At 34.2% G+C, this 14,843-nt stretch overlaps 1 protein-coding gene across 10 annotated transcripts in view; it reads right to left on the bottom strand.

Moving 5' to 3' along the window:
* PRPF40A (pre-mRNA processing factor 40 homolog A) overlaps positions 1 to 14,843 on the bottom strand; it is a 58,882-nt gene that overhangs the window by 1,666 nt on the left and 42,373 nt on the right. For 6 of the 10 annotated variants that reach the window (XM_061437895.1, XM_061437881.1, XM_061437915.1 and 3 more), the window contains 15 exons: positions 14,270 to 14,378; positions 13,737 to 13,801; positions 13,238 to 13,402; positions 12,297 to 12,405; positions 11,210 to 11,360; positions 9,294 to 9,427; positions 5,552 to 5,666; positions 5,291 to 5,394; positions 5,077 to 5,193; positions 4,647 to 4,784; positions 4,303 to 4,398; positions 2,186 to 2,272; positions 2,003 to 2,099; positions 1,859 to 1,920; positions 912 to 1,043 (listed from right to left, as the gene is read on the bottom strand). In XM_061437895.1, the coding sequence (XP_061293879.1) occupies positions 912 to 1,043; positions 1,859 to 1,920; positions 2,003 to 2,099; positions 2,186 to 2,272; positions 4,303 to 4,398; positions 4,647 to 4,784; positions 5,077 to 5,193; positions 5,291 to 5,394; positions 5,552 to 5,666; positions 9,294 to 9,427; positions 11,210 to 11,360; positions 12,297 to 12,405; positions 13,238 to 13,402; positions 13,737 to 13,801; positions 14,270 to 14,378 (1,681 nt within the window). The remainder of the gene's footprint in view (positions 1 to 911; positions 1,044 to 1,858; positions 1,921 to 2,002; positions 2,100 to 2,185; positions 2,273 to 4,302; positions 4,399 to 4,646; positions 4,785 to 5,076; positions 5,194 to 5,290; positions 5,395 to 5,551; positions 5,667 to 9,293; positions 9,428 to 11,209; positions 11,361 to 12,296; positions 12,406 to 13,237; positions 13,403 to 13,736; positions 13,802 to 14,269; positions 14,379 to 14,843) is intronic. The other 4 variants (XM_061437888.1, XM_061437906.1, XM_061437918.1 and 1 more) reach the window with 1 other exon arrangement.

Below are 14,843 nucleotides of genomic sequence, written 5' to 3'. Positions count from 1 at the left end.
GTAGTCCACGGGGTCGCTAAGAATCAGACACGACTGAGTGACTTCACTTTCACTTTTCACTTTCATGCATTGGAGAAGGAAATGGCAACCCACTCCAGTGTTCTTGCCTGGAGAATCCCAGGGACGGGGGAGCCTCGTGGGCTGCCGTCTATGGGGTCGCACAGAGTCAGACATGACTGAAGTGACTTAGCAGCAGCAGCAAGGACACTTAAGTCGCTAAGTAAATACAGAGGAAATAATCATTCCTCACCAAAGATGTGCATCAGACTCTTCAGTGCTGTTTGAAAACAAACACCCCTCCACCCTATTCCCACCCAAGGAGAAAATCCTAAGGGAGGACGAGGACTTACCTACACAGCTTAAACTCAGTTGGTAGCTCAGAGGCATTATGCTTGCTAAGCCCACAGCATTTGTGGCATGAACAGCAAGGTGAAGAAGGCATGTGTCATATGCTCTGCCACACACATACATATGGGGGAAACTAAGGACTGACTATGTAATTCGATATTAAAACACTAGATTTGGCTTATAATATCCCCCTATTTGCCCTCACCTCTTTCCTCTCAATGATTATTTCTAAAAGCTGTTGGAAAGCTACCTATTGAAACAGGATTTACAATGATGCCATATCAAGGGAAAACCCAATTTGAGTTTCATCTGTTAAATTTTATATTCTTAAATTAGGCAGAAAACATCCATTGGCATTTCTTAATGAGAATGTACAAAGCTAGAACAACATATTCTTTCTTAGTGGGTTAAACAACAGTGACAGAACGCCACGTTATTTTTTTAATGAATATGAAATTTAGGATGCTTAAATGGGGTCACACAAATGACATACATTAGAAAACTGCTTTGTGTGAAAAGCAGCTAACTGGTAGATACAAAGAGGAAGAATTCTAAATACTTACAGAATCCTTTCCAGTCTTTTTCTTAGGTGATTTGTGTTTTGATTCTGATCTTTGTCTAGTTCTGTCTTTTTCACCTTCCCGGTCTTTTTCTTTTTTATCCTTTTCTCTTTCAGCATCTGACTCTGGAGAGTCCTTTGCAAATAAAAGACAATGTTAAAATGGTTACTTTATCAAAATGCTATTAGGAAAAAAAACCCTTATATTGGTAATATTTAAGAACACCCACATTTAACACAGTATTTATGTATTCCTAGAGTGGTGAAATCTGAATTGATAACCTTAAGGAATCTAAAACATTCCAAAGATTCATGGCAGCAAGTTGGTCTTTCCTATGGGAAAGATGACAGTCTGACAGGGTAAACTATCACTAAAAATGGGTCACTAAATTAGGTGTACCTTCATCCCTAAGATTAGGTATATCTTGATGTGTACCTAAGACCAAGAACCAAGAATAGAAGAGAAGTTGTTTAAACTTGTGGTTCTCAACAATAGCTATGAGATGCGCACACACACACACACACACTTGGCTCTTTCTCTAAGATAGCTGAGACACACACACACATACACTTGGCTCTTTCTCTAAGATAGCTATGAGACACACACACACATACACTTGGCTCTTTCTCTAAGATAGCTATGAGACACACACACACATACACTTGGCTCTTTCTCTAAGACAGCTATGACACACACACACACACACACTTGGCTCTTTCTCTAAGATTAGTATAAAAAACCAGAGTGGGAATCCTAACGCTGTTTATTATTATTTGTTTCAAGTTCACCAAAGGATTTTATTGCAAGATTAAGGTGAACCACAACTCTGAAACTCTTGAGTTTAGGTGCTCACCTAAACTCTGCATAGGACCAAGCAGAAATGTCTACTGCCACTGAGAAAGCTAAGGGCAAAAGCTTAGGTGCAGTATAAAAATCAAGAGTTTGCTTACTGATTTATGTCTTCTCTTCTTGCTTTTCTTCTTATGTTTTTTTGATTTCTTGTAACTTCTCTCTAAGCAGCATGAAAAGAAAAGTGTCAGAATTTGAGGACATCCAAATGCCAACGACTTTAATCAAGTTAAAATTATGTTTACCAGATTCAGCACTAGAAGAATGTTCTGAAGCAGAACGAGACTCTGATCGCTGTCTTTTTTTCTTTGAATGGCTGTCATCATCATCTGAATCTGACCCCTACACAACATAAACAATTTTATTCATAATGATGCTAACAAATACTTCAATATACTTATGGTACCATTTTAAATAAACTTTCTTACTGATCGAGAGCGGGAGCGCTTCCTGTGATGTTTTTTAGATTTCTTAGAATGCTTCTTGTTTTTTGAATGATGATGTTGACATTCATGCTACAGAGGCAAAAGAAAAAAATTACAGAAGCTCACACTTTAGATAACAGATCACAGAGAATTTTTAATAGTTTTGCAAGTAAGTTCTTTTTAGAGTAAAAACGACATTCATTTTGCATTTTTAGAATGTACTTCCCAACTTGAAACTGTGCAAAGAGTTACTATCACTTAAAGTGAAGAGAACATTTTAACTATCCTATACGCACTCATTTCACATCTAAACACACGTTTAAAAGTATTAATAAAATACTTCTTACAGCAATGAGAATGGTGTGGGTACAGTGGGGACAACTGATACCCTCTATAAAGGTATGTATCTACAGAATAGTCACACTACTTTCAAAAACAATGAAATATAATTACATTTTATTTGATGAACATGGCTTTTGTCAGTGAGCTAAGTTCAGCACTGAAATAAAGAATTACCCCAGAGCCATCTGTAAAGGAGGTTAGTCTCAGAAATTGAATACAAAATCTACTTTCTTTTCAAGGAGCATTCCCTTCCTCATCGAACTTAAGATATCCAAAGGCAATCTAACTACACGTGAAATCAAAAAAGGAAATGTTCTATGGATTTTAACTCTTACTAGAACAATGATCAGGCTAGAAGGAGAGGGGAAACGCTGCAGTAAAAGTTCCCTACTCCCAAACATATCTAAGGATTTGGAAATAAATCAGTTTACAAATAAGTGGAAAGGGAAAATCTGGTTCAGGGACTCTCACTTTTTATGTCACTAATTGTTAACTCTTCTTCCTTTTCTACCTCAAGGCCCGTTTTTGAGGTCCAAATCCTTTTCTGGTATGTTCAGCTCTTCCCTATGTGGTCATCAGCTCCATTTATGACCTCATCACTTTACCAGCACAGATCATGAAAGAATCTTGTTGTGGACATTCCTGAATTGGGGGAAAATATTAACACACTACACTACAGCAAAGGTTCTCAAAATTAAATGTACATTCCAGTGCTTAAGAATCTTGTGACAATGATAATTCTGATACATTTCTGCCAATGGGGCCTGAGTTTCTGTATTTTTAACAAGTTTACAGGTAATGCAGATGCTGCTGATCTGAGTAGAAAAGATCTACAGGCCAATAGCACTAGATTTAAAGGCAGCTGAGAGACAACATATGGTACAAGGGGCCTGTTAACAGAGCAAACTGTTGTCAACACTGATACTTATCAAGGACAATAAATCCTAAGAAATCATCAACAATTAAGTTACCTGCTATTCCCAAAGACCATGAACATTACAAATTTAAGTATATGCTAACTTCACTTTGCTGTGAAGTATAAGTTTGTCCAAAACTGATGGCAAAGCATATTTGGTAAAAGCACTGGCCCTAGAGTCAAAAGCCTATGTTGGAATCCCTTCACAGCAAATTACTTTTCCTTTTGGCCTCAGTTTGCTCATCTGTAACTTCACAGGGTTGCTGTGAGGATTACATTCGTATATGTAATATTTGTTAAGCATAACATGGGCACCAAATAATAATTATTATTGGTCAATTTAGCATGTTTACTATCTATAAGTGATTACCTGAAATCTTCATCAAAATACCCTTAATTCAGCTAGTGGAATAATTTGTAATTTTATCATTACTTGTTTTAGCAAAAACTTACTATTTTTCAGAACATTCCCGAGCTTCCAACACCTCTAATGTAGTATAATATTTGAAATATGCTTAAAACTGTTTTATATCTGCTTTACAGATTCTAAGTTCTTTACAGGTTTATTAATCATTCCATGTGACTCCTAAATTGATGAATTTCTGTAACACTATATAAATATGAAACATATGAATTGTCTTCACTAAATAGATCTTTACCTTCTCATGCAAGCCTAGTGTGTTTCATTTAAAAGCAGTTCCTATAGAATAAACCACTCCCTAATCATCCCAGATAGTTAAGTACATTTGTATAAAAGTAGTATAATTTAGGAAGAACACTTTGATCATTCTAAATTCTTCGATTAAAAAAAATGTTTTACATTTTTAAATATATCAGCCAATTACAATATAACTAAAATTACCTCAAGCACATGCATAAAATCTTTAAATATTCGTTTTCTTTCAGATTCTAGAGTTATATCCTCAAATGCTGGCTCTTTTACAAATCTCTCCCGGATCTGAAAAATTCAGATATGCAATAAAAATATGAAAACTGAGAAAAATATACCAATATGACTAAAAAAACAGCAAGTGAAAACTGGCACCCCGGCCCTCTCAGTCTTTATTTCCATTCCTCCAGTATTCCTAAATGCCATCACAGCTGAGTTTACAATCTTCAAATAACTTCAGTTTATCTCTGTAGCTATGAGAAAGAAAAAGATTTTTATTTTCAACTGTAAAGGAAAAAATTTGTAAGTATACATACATCTTCCCAGACAGCATCCAATTCTATTGGAGGAGTAGCTTGTTTCAACATACTCTTAAATGCAGATTCTTTTCGTTTCATCTTCCGAGCCTCCTCTTTTTCTCTTTCACGTTCACGGGCTTCTGCCTTTTCTAGTAACTTTTAGAAAACATATTTATATACATATAGTACAATTTAACTTGTGTTAAATTCATTATTCTCCCATCATCTATAAGGTAAGGGCCAATTAATTTTAGCAAAGGAATTTACTATCACTCACCATCTAAGTATATTATCTGTTACCTTATTTGAAAGTGTCCACTACTCTGTAAAATACTATTCCTATTCCCTAATTTCAGGAGTTTACATACAATTTAAGTATCTTTAGCCAAATGTACTAAGAACTGTTTTATTAATCTAGTTGTTTATAACAGTAAGAATGATAACTTACACTATTGAAAGCCAGCTTAATATTTCCTGCATCTAATGTGGTTGATCTTTTAGTTGAACTGATTATTGCCACAAAGTCTTCAAAAGTAGTATTTACTTCAACTACAAATCCTTTATCCTAAAAAACAGAAATCTTGTTAATATTAGTAACAAAAAGAACATAGTATTATTTTAAAAAATATGCCCCAGACTAAAAGTTAATAGTATATATTTACCTTCAGAATGTCTTTTATTATCTTCTTTTCATCATGATAACGTGCTTTAAGATCCTCAACATAAAACTTGAAAAGGTCAAGTGCAGTTGATCCTAATGAAAAAACTAAAGAAGTCAAAAGCTAGCTCTAATCAAAGAGCTGCAATTACTTTTTTGTTTATAAAACAAAAGAAAGCACACCCCATGCCCCAAACACAACCACCCTTCCCTGTGGCCCGTTCCAACTATTATAACTACAATTTAGGAAAAAGAAGAATCTCACCCGGCTGACCAAGCATATTAGTGAATCTAATGTCAGAACTAATTGTTGGATACAATTCCATCCAAGATGACATAGAATGCAGTTGTCCATGTTCATGCAGTTCATCTAAAAATATCTGGGGGAAAGGGACAACAACAACAAACTCATTACACATTCAAAAGCCATATTTAAGGACTTTGGAAATGTTGGTATAACATGAATAAAAACATATGTTAAAAACAGCAATATATAAAACTCTTCCACCAGTGTTATCACAAATGTGTTTAAGTGCAACTGATACTTGCTCTTTGATGAAAGTAAAATCTGCTTTTACATAAACTATTTTGGACTTCAGACAAAAGGTGTGCATTACTTTTACAGACTTCAGTTTATGTGCCCCTTTAAGACAGATCATCATTTCTAGTTTATAAATATGTATACAAGTAAATTCAAAGCACTGTTTATTATTACAAATAATGAGGCTAAAGAAGGTACATGCACTTTTACTGTAAAATGTACTTTTTGTTTTTAAACATAACACCTAATGTGTTCTGGAAGATTTATTTTTTATTTAATTTTCTTTTCTAAGAGGAAGATATATAATTTTACTAAAGCAATACATAGAGTTTAGGGAACTAGAACTTAACCTCCATGTCTGATTTTAAAACCTATTTCTTTTTTTCTATTACTGTTATAACAAACATAAATTTTTATAGCCTCACTTTATTATTATTATTTTTACTATTTGCTTACTTTCAGGGCAACATATTGTCTTCAATAGTCTGCAATTTCCACATTTTCTGCTTCCTGAAATCCTTATAGAGTTTATTTAATGCTATAAATGTCCCTAAACTATGGTACAAATTTTGTTCCTAAAATTCCTATACCTGCACTGTTCAATACCACAGTCGCTGGTCAAATGCAGCTGCTAAGTATCATGAAATATGACTCTGAACTGAGATGTGCCAGCAGTATACAACACACAATGATTCTGAAGGTTTATTACCAAAATAAATATTGGTTGCATGTTAAAATGAAAATATTTTAGGTATACTGGGTGAAATAAGAGGTTACTAAAATTAGTATTAGTTAAATTAATAAGAAATTACAATCATGTATGTGGCATACAAATTTTTATTGAATAGCACTGCCCTGAATGATACCAGACATATAGCCCCACTTCTCTCCAAATGGGAATAAGCATGTCGATTCAGTCTCTATATCCAAAATTCTTTCTCAAACTTAAAATTTCTATCCTTTCATCCTTACCCTTCAACATAAATGAGAGCTTAACAACACCCCTGCTATGTGATCACTTAGTGATCACACTTCTCCCTCTGTGGAATCCTTAAAATAGCTTGGAAACCATCTTCAAAGATGCTCTCTAGTATCTAAAGAATCTACTCTATCATATCTGCTTTGCTAGTATTTCTGTTTTACTTCTTGGCTGCGAAGATCTGATAAGTAATAGCATTTTGACACTGAATCTACTCCAGTAATGATAGAGTAGAAAATGGCAACTCATCCCAGTGTTCTTGCCTGGGAAGTATGATGGATAGAGAAGCCTGGTGGGCTACAGTCCACAGGGTTGAAAGTCAGACATGACTTAGAAACTAAACTACTACCACCACCACTGTTTCAACAGCCAATCTAACTTGAGTGATAATTAGAAATCACTTGAGGTTCCTTTTAAAATATGAATTAAAATAAAGATACTTATAATTTACTTTTTAAAGATCACCAGATAACTTTGATATGAATTCAGGTTTGAAAACCATTATGCTAAAACTGTATGGCTTTTACTCTCTTTTATTGGGTTGGCCAAAAAGTTTCTTCAGGTCTCTCCTAAGATACTATGAAAAACCCAAACAAACTTTGTGGCTAACCCAGTATTTACTAACCCCATCTTGGGAAGGATGGGGACAAGATGAAAAGCAAGCTGCTTCAAAGATGGCTGAGGCTGGTTTTCAGGAAGAAGGACATCTGAAAATTGCAGAGTATTGAAGTCAATATGTTTCCCTGAAAGTAGGCAAATAGTAAAAATAATAATAAAGTGTGCCTATAAAAATTTGTTTAAGTTATAATAGTAATATGGAAAAAAAGAATAGGTTTTAAAATCAGACATGGGGGTTAAGTCCTAGTTCTCCAAACTCTGAATGCATTGCTTTAGTAAAATTATGTATCTTCCTCTTAGAAAATTAAATAAAAAAATAAATCCTCCAGAACACATTAGGCCTTATGTTTAGAGAAGGCAGCTCCCAACGCTGGCACTAATGACTCCTTGGAGCTCATAAACTTTTTGGGGGCACAATGCAGGATGGGAATCCTGTACATTGGGAAACGTTTATCAATACCTCTGGCCTCTATCCAATTAGATGCTAGTAGTAACTTCTCCCCAGATCATGACCATCAACAAAATGACTAGTTCAACACCACTCACTACCTCAGTCCAACTCAATAATCTCTTTTCCCTCATCTCCTTCCTTGTTTTTGGTCTCCTTATATATTGTCCATGATATAACTACTCATATATACTTGAATAAACCTTCAAAGATTTTACTTAGTAACAGAATACTTTCATCTTTTAATTCTTTCTTCATTCCTTCTATCTTGACTGGTCTCTCTTACCAAAGAAAAGCTAGTCTTTAACCCTGAACTATCTAATCAAAACATCAGTCTAATTTTGCCCCTACCTTTAATTTGGGCTTCAGCCTAAAATATTTAATCTGATTCTTAAGCTTAAAATATAGCTTTGTATCACGTTAGTATGTGTCTGGCATGGTTTCTGATTACTACTAATATAATTGGACAGAGAAGCCTGGCAGGCTACAGTCCTTGGGGGGACATGACTTGGTGACTGAACACAACAAGCACACACGCAGGCAAAAGCATGTTCTATTGGTTCTGCGACAGACATTCAGCTCAGTAATCTTCCTCTGCTGCTCTACTTCCTTTAAAAGGTCTATGTACAACTTGAAAGAGATCTACTGAATCAATTTCTGAGGGTGAGGCTCAACAACCCCTGGTTTTAACAATACTCCAAATGATCCTTTGGGAAACTACTAAGATAAAAGAAAACCATCAAGAGAAGTAAACGTTACATTCTTATGCAATGAAGACTGCAATAATGCTATTGGCTGTGGCATTTAAGGTGACTGGTGATCTTAGGCACCATGAGGAGTTGCACTTATCCTAATACAGGATTTAATGAAAGAGATCCAGTAATTAAAACATGACATAGATGCAAAATAAGGCTATACAGAGAATCTGTAATTTGAGCTCCTCTGTATAGTGTTTAAGAATTATGCTGCTACTGCTAAGTCACTTTAGTCGTGTCCCCACAGACGGCAGCCCACCAGGTTCCCCCGTCCCTGGGATTCTCCATCCTCAAAAGCATACCACAGCATTTCCTACAGTTCTTTAAAGAACTAAAAATGAATAAGTACTAATGACTCATCACACATTTATTTTCAGTCCTCCCTTATGCTATTGATTCCTCTTTCCTGAGTGAAACCATACCTATCAGTGTTCACTTTAAATACCAAATCTGCTATAGCCTTCTGTGTTTCTCTTGCCTGGAATGGCTACTCTCCTTAAGTGGATTCACAACTAACTGTATAATTTAAGAATTAATGTCTATGGATCCTCTGCAAAGCCCAAGTTAATGATCTGAGACCGGGATTCTCAAAATTGCTTATATCACTCTTAAAGGTCATTAACCATATTATAAAATTAAGCTGAAAAACAGAACTTTTAAAATTACCTGAAAAGATTCTCTATTTTTACGCTGTCGTCTCCTTTCACGAAGCAAACTCTTTTGTTTTTCTTCTTCCTCTTCCTTTTCTAAAGCTCGAATGTGTTCCTCAAAGCAAATTAATGCATCTTCTTTATCCATATCTAGAATTTTTACCAGTTATAAAAAATTAAAACAAATATCAGTAAAGAAAGAGGTTTATTTGCATTAACTTTGCATTATTTGTATTAACTTTGCATTATTTGCATTAACTCCCTACAAAGTTCAAATTCACTTTATCTGAATACTTGTATACTCAAATATAACTTTTAATTATCTAAATAGGAAATGTTTATGGAAAACTTTTTATTTATATAATTATTTCTTGATCTTTTATTTATTTCCTTATGGCCATGTGCACAGCTTTCAGGATCTTAGTTCTGAGGAATGAAGTATTTCTGGCCATATTAGTAAACAAGGATTTAACAGTCATCAGCAATTGCACCCTCCAATTCGGGCCCTTAAGGGCACTCAGGAAAGAGAAGAGTATCTGTAATCTGGCAGCCATGAGGCTGCAACCACTCCCTAAACTGAGTCCCATGGAAGCTCAGGATGTGGGATAAATACACAGGATACTGGCCCCAGAAAGCTGAGATGCATATTAAAGGAATGATTTCAGTGAGCCCAGACTCTTGTACCTTCCCAAGCATAGAAGAGTGCTGAACTCCTAAATTCAAGAGTGCTGAACTCCTAAATTCCTTGAGGTATCTGTCTTCCTTTAATTAACAATCATTTTCTGACTTTCAGACTACCTGCCCTTGTTATAAAACTTCTCTATATCCTGGCTCCTCCTCTCGCCTCCTCAGAGCAGTCTTCTCATGGTTATTTGAGATGCCCAAGTCTACTGGGCTTGAAATCCTAAAAATTTCCACCAAATAAACATAACTCTCAACTTCTAGGTGGTCACTATTTTTTAAGTCTACAGCTCCCTGATTCAGGGATCATGCCCAAGCCCTCTGCAGTGGAAGAGCAGAGTCCTAACCACTTAACTGTCAGGGAATTTCCACATGGAAAATTTCGAAAAGACTTCATTAAAACATACTCTGAATTCAAGGATGAAACCAAGACAATACATACGACACAAATAATGAAAATAGAACTGTGATAAATTGGTTAGCAATATCAGAATTACCCAAAGAGCTTTTCAAGTATAAAATTCTATGCCTTCCCTCAAACCTACTAAAGTATGGTATTCAAAAGGGTAATCAAGAAAGCTGTAATTTAATAAGCAACTAGGTAGGTCAAAAATAAGACAGACCTTAGGGAAGCTTACTACAAGATAATGCTAATACATTTTTTTTTGCCTTTTGCGAATCTCTATAAAGCCATTACCTCAAGAGCACAGCATGATAAATCTGGTCACTAATTTAGTTCCCATTAAACCACAAATAAATAGCAAGGCAAAATTTCAGGTTTGACCTAATAAATATATTTCAGTTATACTTGATAAAGCTAACTTCAGATTTTGGGGAAAATATTTTGTATTGAATCACGACACTCAGAAAGAAATATCCTATCTGGAAACAAAACAACTTTTCAGGAATGGACAAACAATTATGCAAAATTCAGTTAGTGATCTCATTAAAAAAAAAAAAAAAGTGACCAATTTCCCCTGCTAGCTGCTGCTAAGTCACTTCAGTCATGTCCAACTGTGTGTGACCCCATAGACAGCAGCCCACCAGGCTCCCCCGTCCCTGGGATTCTCCAGGCAAGAACACTGGAGGGGGTTGCCATTTCCTTCTCCAATGCATTAAAGTGAAAAGTGAAAGTGAAGTTACTCAGTCATGTCTGACTCTTAGCGACCCCATGGACCGCAGCCCACCAAGCTCCATCCCTGCTAGACAACTGTTTTAAAACTATTCCTTCCATTTAGTTGTAACTCTTACTCTGTAATTCCTCATCTTCTGCAAAAGTTGGATTATCCATCAGATACTGCTGGGCTTCAGACCAAGTAGTAGAATATGTCACATTAGCCATGTTGTCAAGTATGTTTTTTAAGGCTTCCCAATTCCTCTTTCGCAACTGCTTTGCTTGCTCCTAAAAAATATGAATGTATGTTTTAACGTTCAAATAAAGCATAATGTATGAAATGCAATCAATAAAGGTTTCTTCACATTCTGATGTCCAAATTTCAAATGCTATCCATTTGCTTTAAATATCAACACTCTTTACCTTTTCAGTACTCTTGCCTAACTGCTTCCCTCTTACCTTCAATTTGTTTAACTTCTCTTCTAAGACTAACCTGGAACTCCCTCTCCGCCTCACAAAATCTCTCTTCCCACAACTATGTATTGTAGACACTATCCAAACAAAAGTTACTGCAGACAAATCACACAACAGGTAAACGATAATGTGTTCAACCACTTTCAGTGATGTTCAAATTTTTGTTAATAATACTTACATTTCTATAAGTCTCCTGGAAGACTGGATAACATATAACTTAGTGAATAATATAGACATGAGCAAAACTAAATGTATTTGCAGGACAGTATTTCAAAAACACTACCCTACAAATACATTTTAATACAAATACATTTTAACAATTACACATTACTGCTGTTCTTTTAAAATAATCATAAATTAATGCCTTGTAAGGAAAAATACTGAGTATTTTCTAAACTCAAACAAGCTAAAAAAAAAAAAGCATTTTCTAAGTGGGCATAAGACAGGCAATTAATGACAATCTAGGTGTTAGCTACTTCAGTAGTTGTGGCAAAGACTTAGTTGCCTGTGGCATGTGCGATCTTCCTGACAAGCACTGAAAGCATGTCCCCTGCATTGGCTGGTGGATTCTTAACCACTGGACCACCAGGAAAATCCAAGAGCTACCTATTTTTTAACTTAACTTCTAATAAACAGATCTACAGCACCATATATAGTAGATAAACCAACAAGAAGGGACATGTTATAAAGTAACTCCTAAACAAGAAACATGTTGTTTAATCTATAAATACTGTTAACAGTGAATAATACCTTTTCTTTTTTTGAAAGAAAGAATAAAACATCTTCATAGATTTCAAGACGATCACGTTCTGATATTGCATTCCAGACTTCCATCTCTCCAAACATTTGCTCTGCTTTTCTGTTTGTTAAAAAGATTAAATGTTTCTGCATTATACCATAAAAAGTAATTTTAAACCATTTAAATTTTATTCTAAATTTAACACCACCAGATGAACACTCTTCCACTCTTAAGTTCATAATGGTATTATACAGGAAAACTTTTTGGTAATTAAGAAAAACAAGACAGGTTAAGTCTTGATTTCTCCTTAGAGACAGTAGGGATAATTGAGCAATGTTTTGCAGTTAGGATTACCTCTATTTCTTAAGGCAGCTACAGAGACTAACAAACCACCCATGGAACTAAATTACAGACTTCAACAAACTCTAAGAAATTTAGTTAACAGATAAAATAAGACTACTTAAAGAAATGAAGAGTTCTTCAATAAAGCTTTTCCAGAAGAGTGAGGAAAATAAGAAAAATATACAGAAAATGAACTCAGTACCTCGTTGCAAAGATGTTAATACTGAATTACTCACAATCTTAAATAATAAAGCACTCAAAAATGAAGAATGCTACATAAATGTAAATTTTCAAAAAATGCTACACGTAATAAAAATGGCCCATTTCTATTCCACAAATATAAAAATAATTGAACTCTTATATTAAGGAGAAAGGAGTCAACATTTCATTATTAAATAAAAGTCTCCTTTTTTGTTGTAGTCCCTAATTAATAACGAAGTCCTATAAATTCCACATTTAGCTACTGATTGATCTTTTATTTTATGAAACTACCACATTCACAATCCCTTAAGCTTTATTTAACGAGCATCTACTCTGATTAGTTACTGTACCTAGCAAAAAGTCTAACATGGAAACAGTAAACATACAACATAATCAGCAAAAATCTTACTTGTATCTAGTTGTGGAAGTCATTTTTTCATGATTCTCAAGAAAACGCTGAAAGGATTCCTTAGCCTCTTTGTATTTGGATCTTGCTTCTTCTTTTTCTTCTTTCTCTGTTTGGACTTTATAAGCATTAAAGGCCTGCTTTTTTTCACTCAACTTTGCTAAAGCACTAAACAAAAAAAAAATCATGTAAGAGTAAATGAAGATGATCAAATGTTAGTGTCTTGAAAACATAATTTCATTCACAAATTAAGAAAATTTCAGTAAGTTACTGAACAGAAAATAATTTCTCCTTTAAAAATTAATTCTACTATCTATAAAAGGGTGCCCACATTGTGTGACAAACCTTTTTAACTTTTGGTCCTTATCAGACATAAAGCAACTCTATTATTGGTATCCAAAATAACAAGAAGATCAATGGGAATAAAAATTTACATTATTTGACACAATTTAAATTCTCTAGGCTTGCTTTGCTCAAAGTAATCAAAAAACCAAAGTATTACCTATATCGTGGATCATTAATGATCATTTTCATAGCTTGCTCCCATGAAGCATTAGATGGTACACGCTGAAAATCATTTAATGAAAAGTTAAAATTTCACACAAAACAATACTCACTGCAAACATCAAGCACTTCCCTTTGTAGGAGTTTTAAAAAAGGTCTAAAAAATAATTTATTGACACAAGGCAAATGTGTGTAACTGTCTACAGATTAAAAAGAAAACTTAAAACTGAAATTTAAACAGACCATTAATTTAAACAGGATATTAATACTTTCTTAAGACTACTGATTAGAAGACAGAAAACTTTTATGAATAAAAGCTTTAAAGACTGAAGTGGAATGTGCTATATAGTACCTTATATATTTTTTTCGTTGGAAGTTTTTAAAAAAAAGTTAAAAAATTTAGTTCATTCTCAGTCAAAGCTATTTACAAGATTAGTATTTTTAATAAAAGCATCAAGGTACTAACTGCATTAAAGGATAATTTCATTTACTAGATACTATATATCATATAAAAATCTACAATATAAATACCTTTTCTTTTAATAATTCTTTAAATGCTTGCTTTGCCTCCTCTTTCGTATTCCACGTATACGTTTTTTTTGCTGGTTGGCTTTCTTCCTCTTCTTTTTTGGGAGTAAAACTAAAGAAAGATTTATACATGGTATTTATAATTTAAATAAACATTTGCTTTACTTCAGAAAATAATGTTTTAATTACTCTTTGATGTTTAGGTAAAATTTGACAATTTTAGAATAAACTCATCTGTAAGAGACACAAATACTAGTATATATTTAATGGAACACAAATACTAGTATATATTTTCTCTAACATTGTTATTCAGACCTTGCACAAAGGCCAAAATAAACATTTATATTATAACACTATTTTCACTACTCCACAAGTTTATACTTTCTAATGGCTTATAAAACTTAATGCTCTCATTTTTGTGTCTTAGTAACAGGCTTTGGGCAAGCATGCATAAAATAAGATGCAGAGATCAATCTAAATAGAGGTTGGCAAACTATGACCCCTGAGGCCAAATCCAGCCTGCTGCCAATTTCTGTAAATATAGCTTTATCAGAACATGACCCTGCTCAAGAGTTTG

The sequence above is a fragment of the Bos javanicus genome, chromosome 2 (assembly GCF_032452875.1).
Source record: "Bos javanicus breed banteng chromosome 2, ARS-OSU_banteng_1.0, whole genome shotgun sequence".
In the NCBI taxonomy this organism is placed as follows: Eukaryota; Metazoa; Chordata; class Mammalia; order Artiodactyla; family Bovidae; genus Bos; species Bos javanicus.
This window is presented reverse-complemented; position numbering and strand designations above follow the sequence as displayed.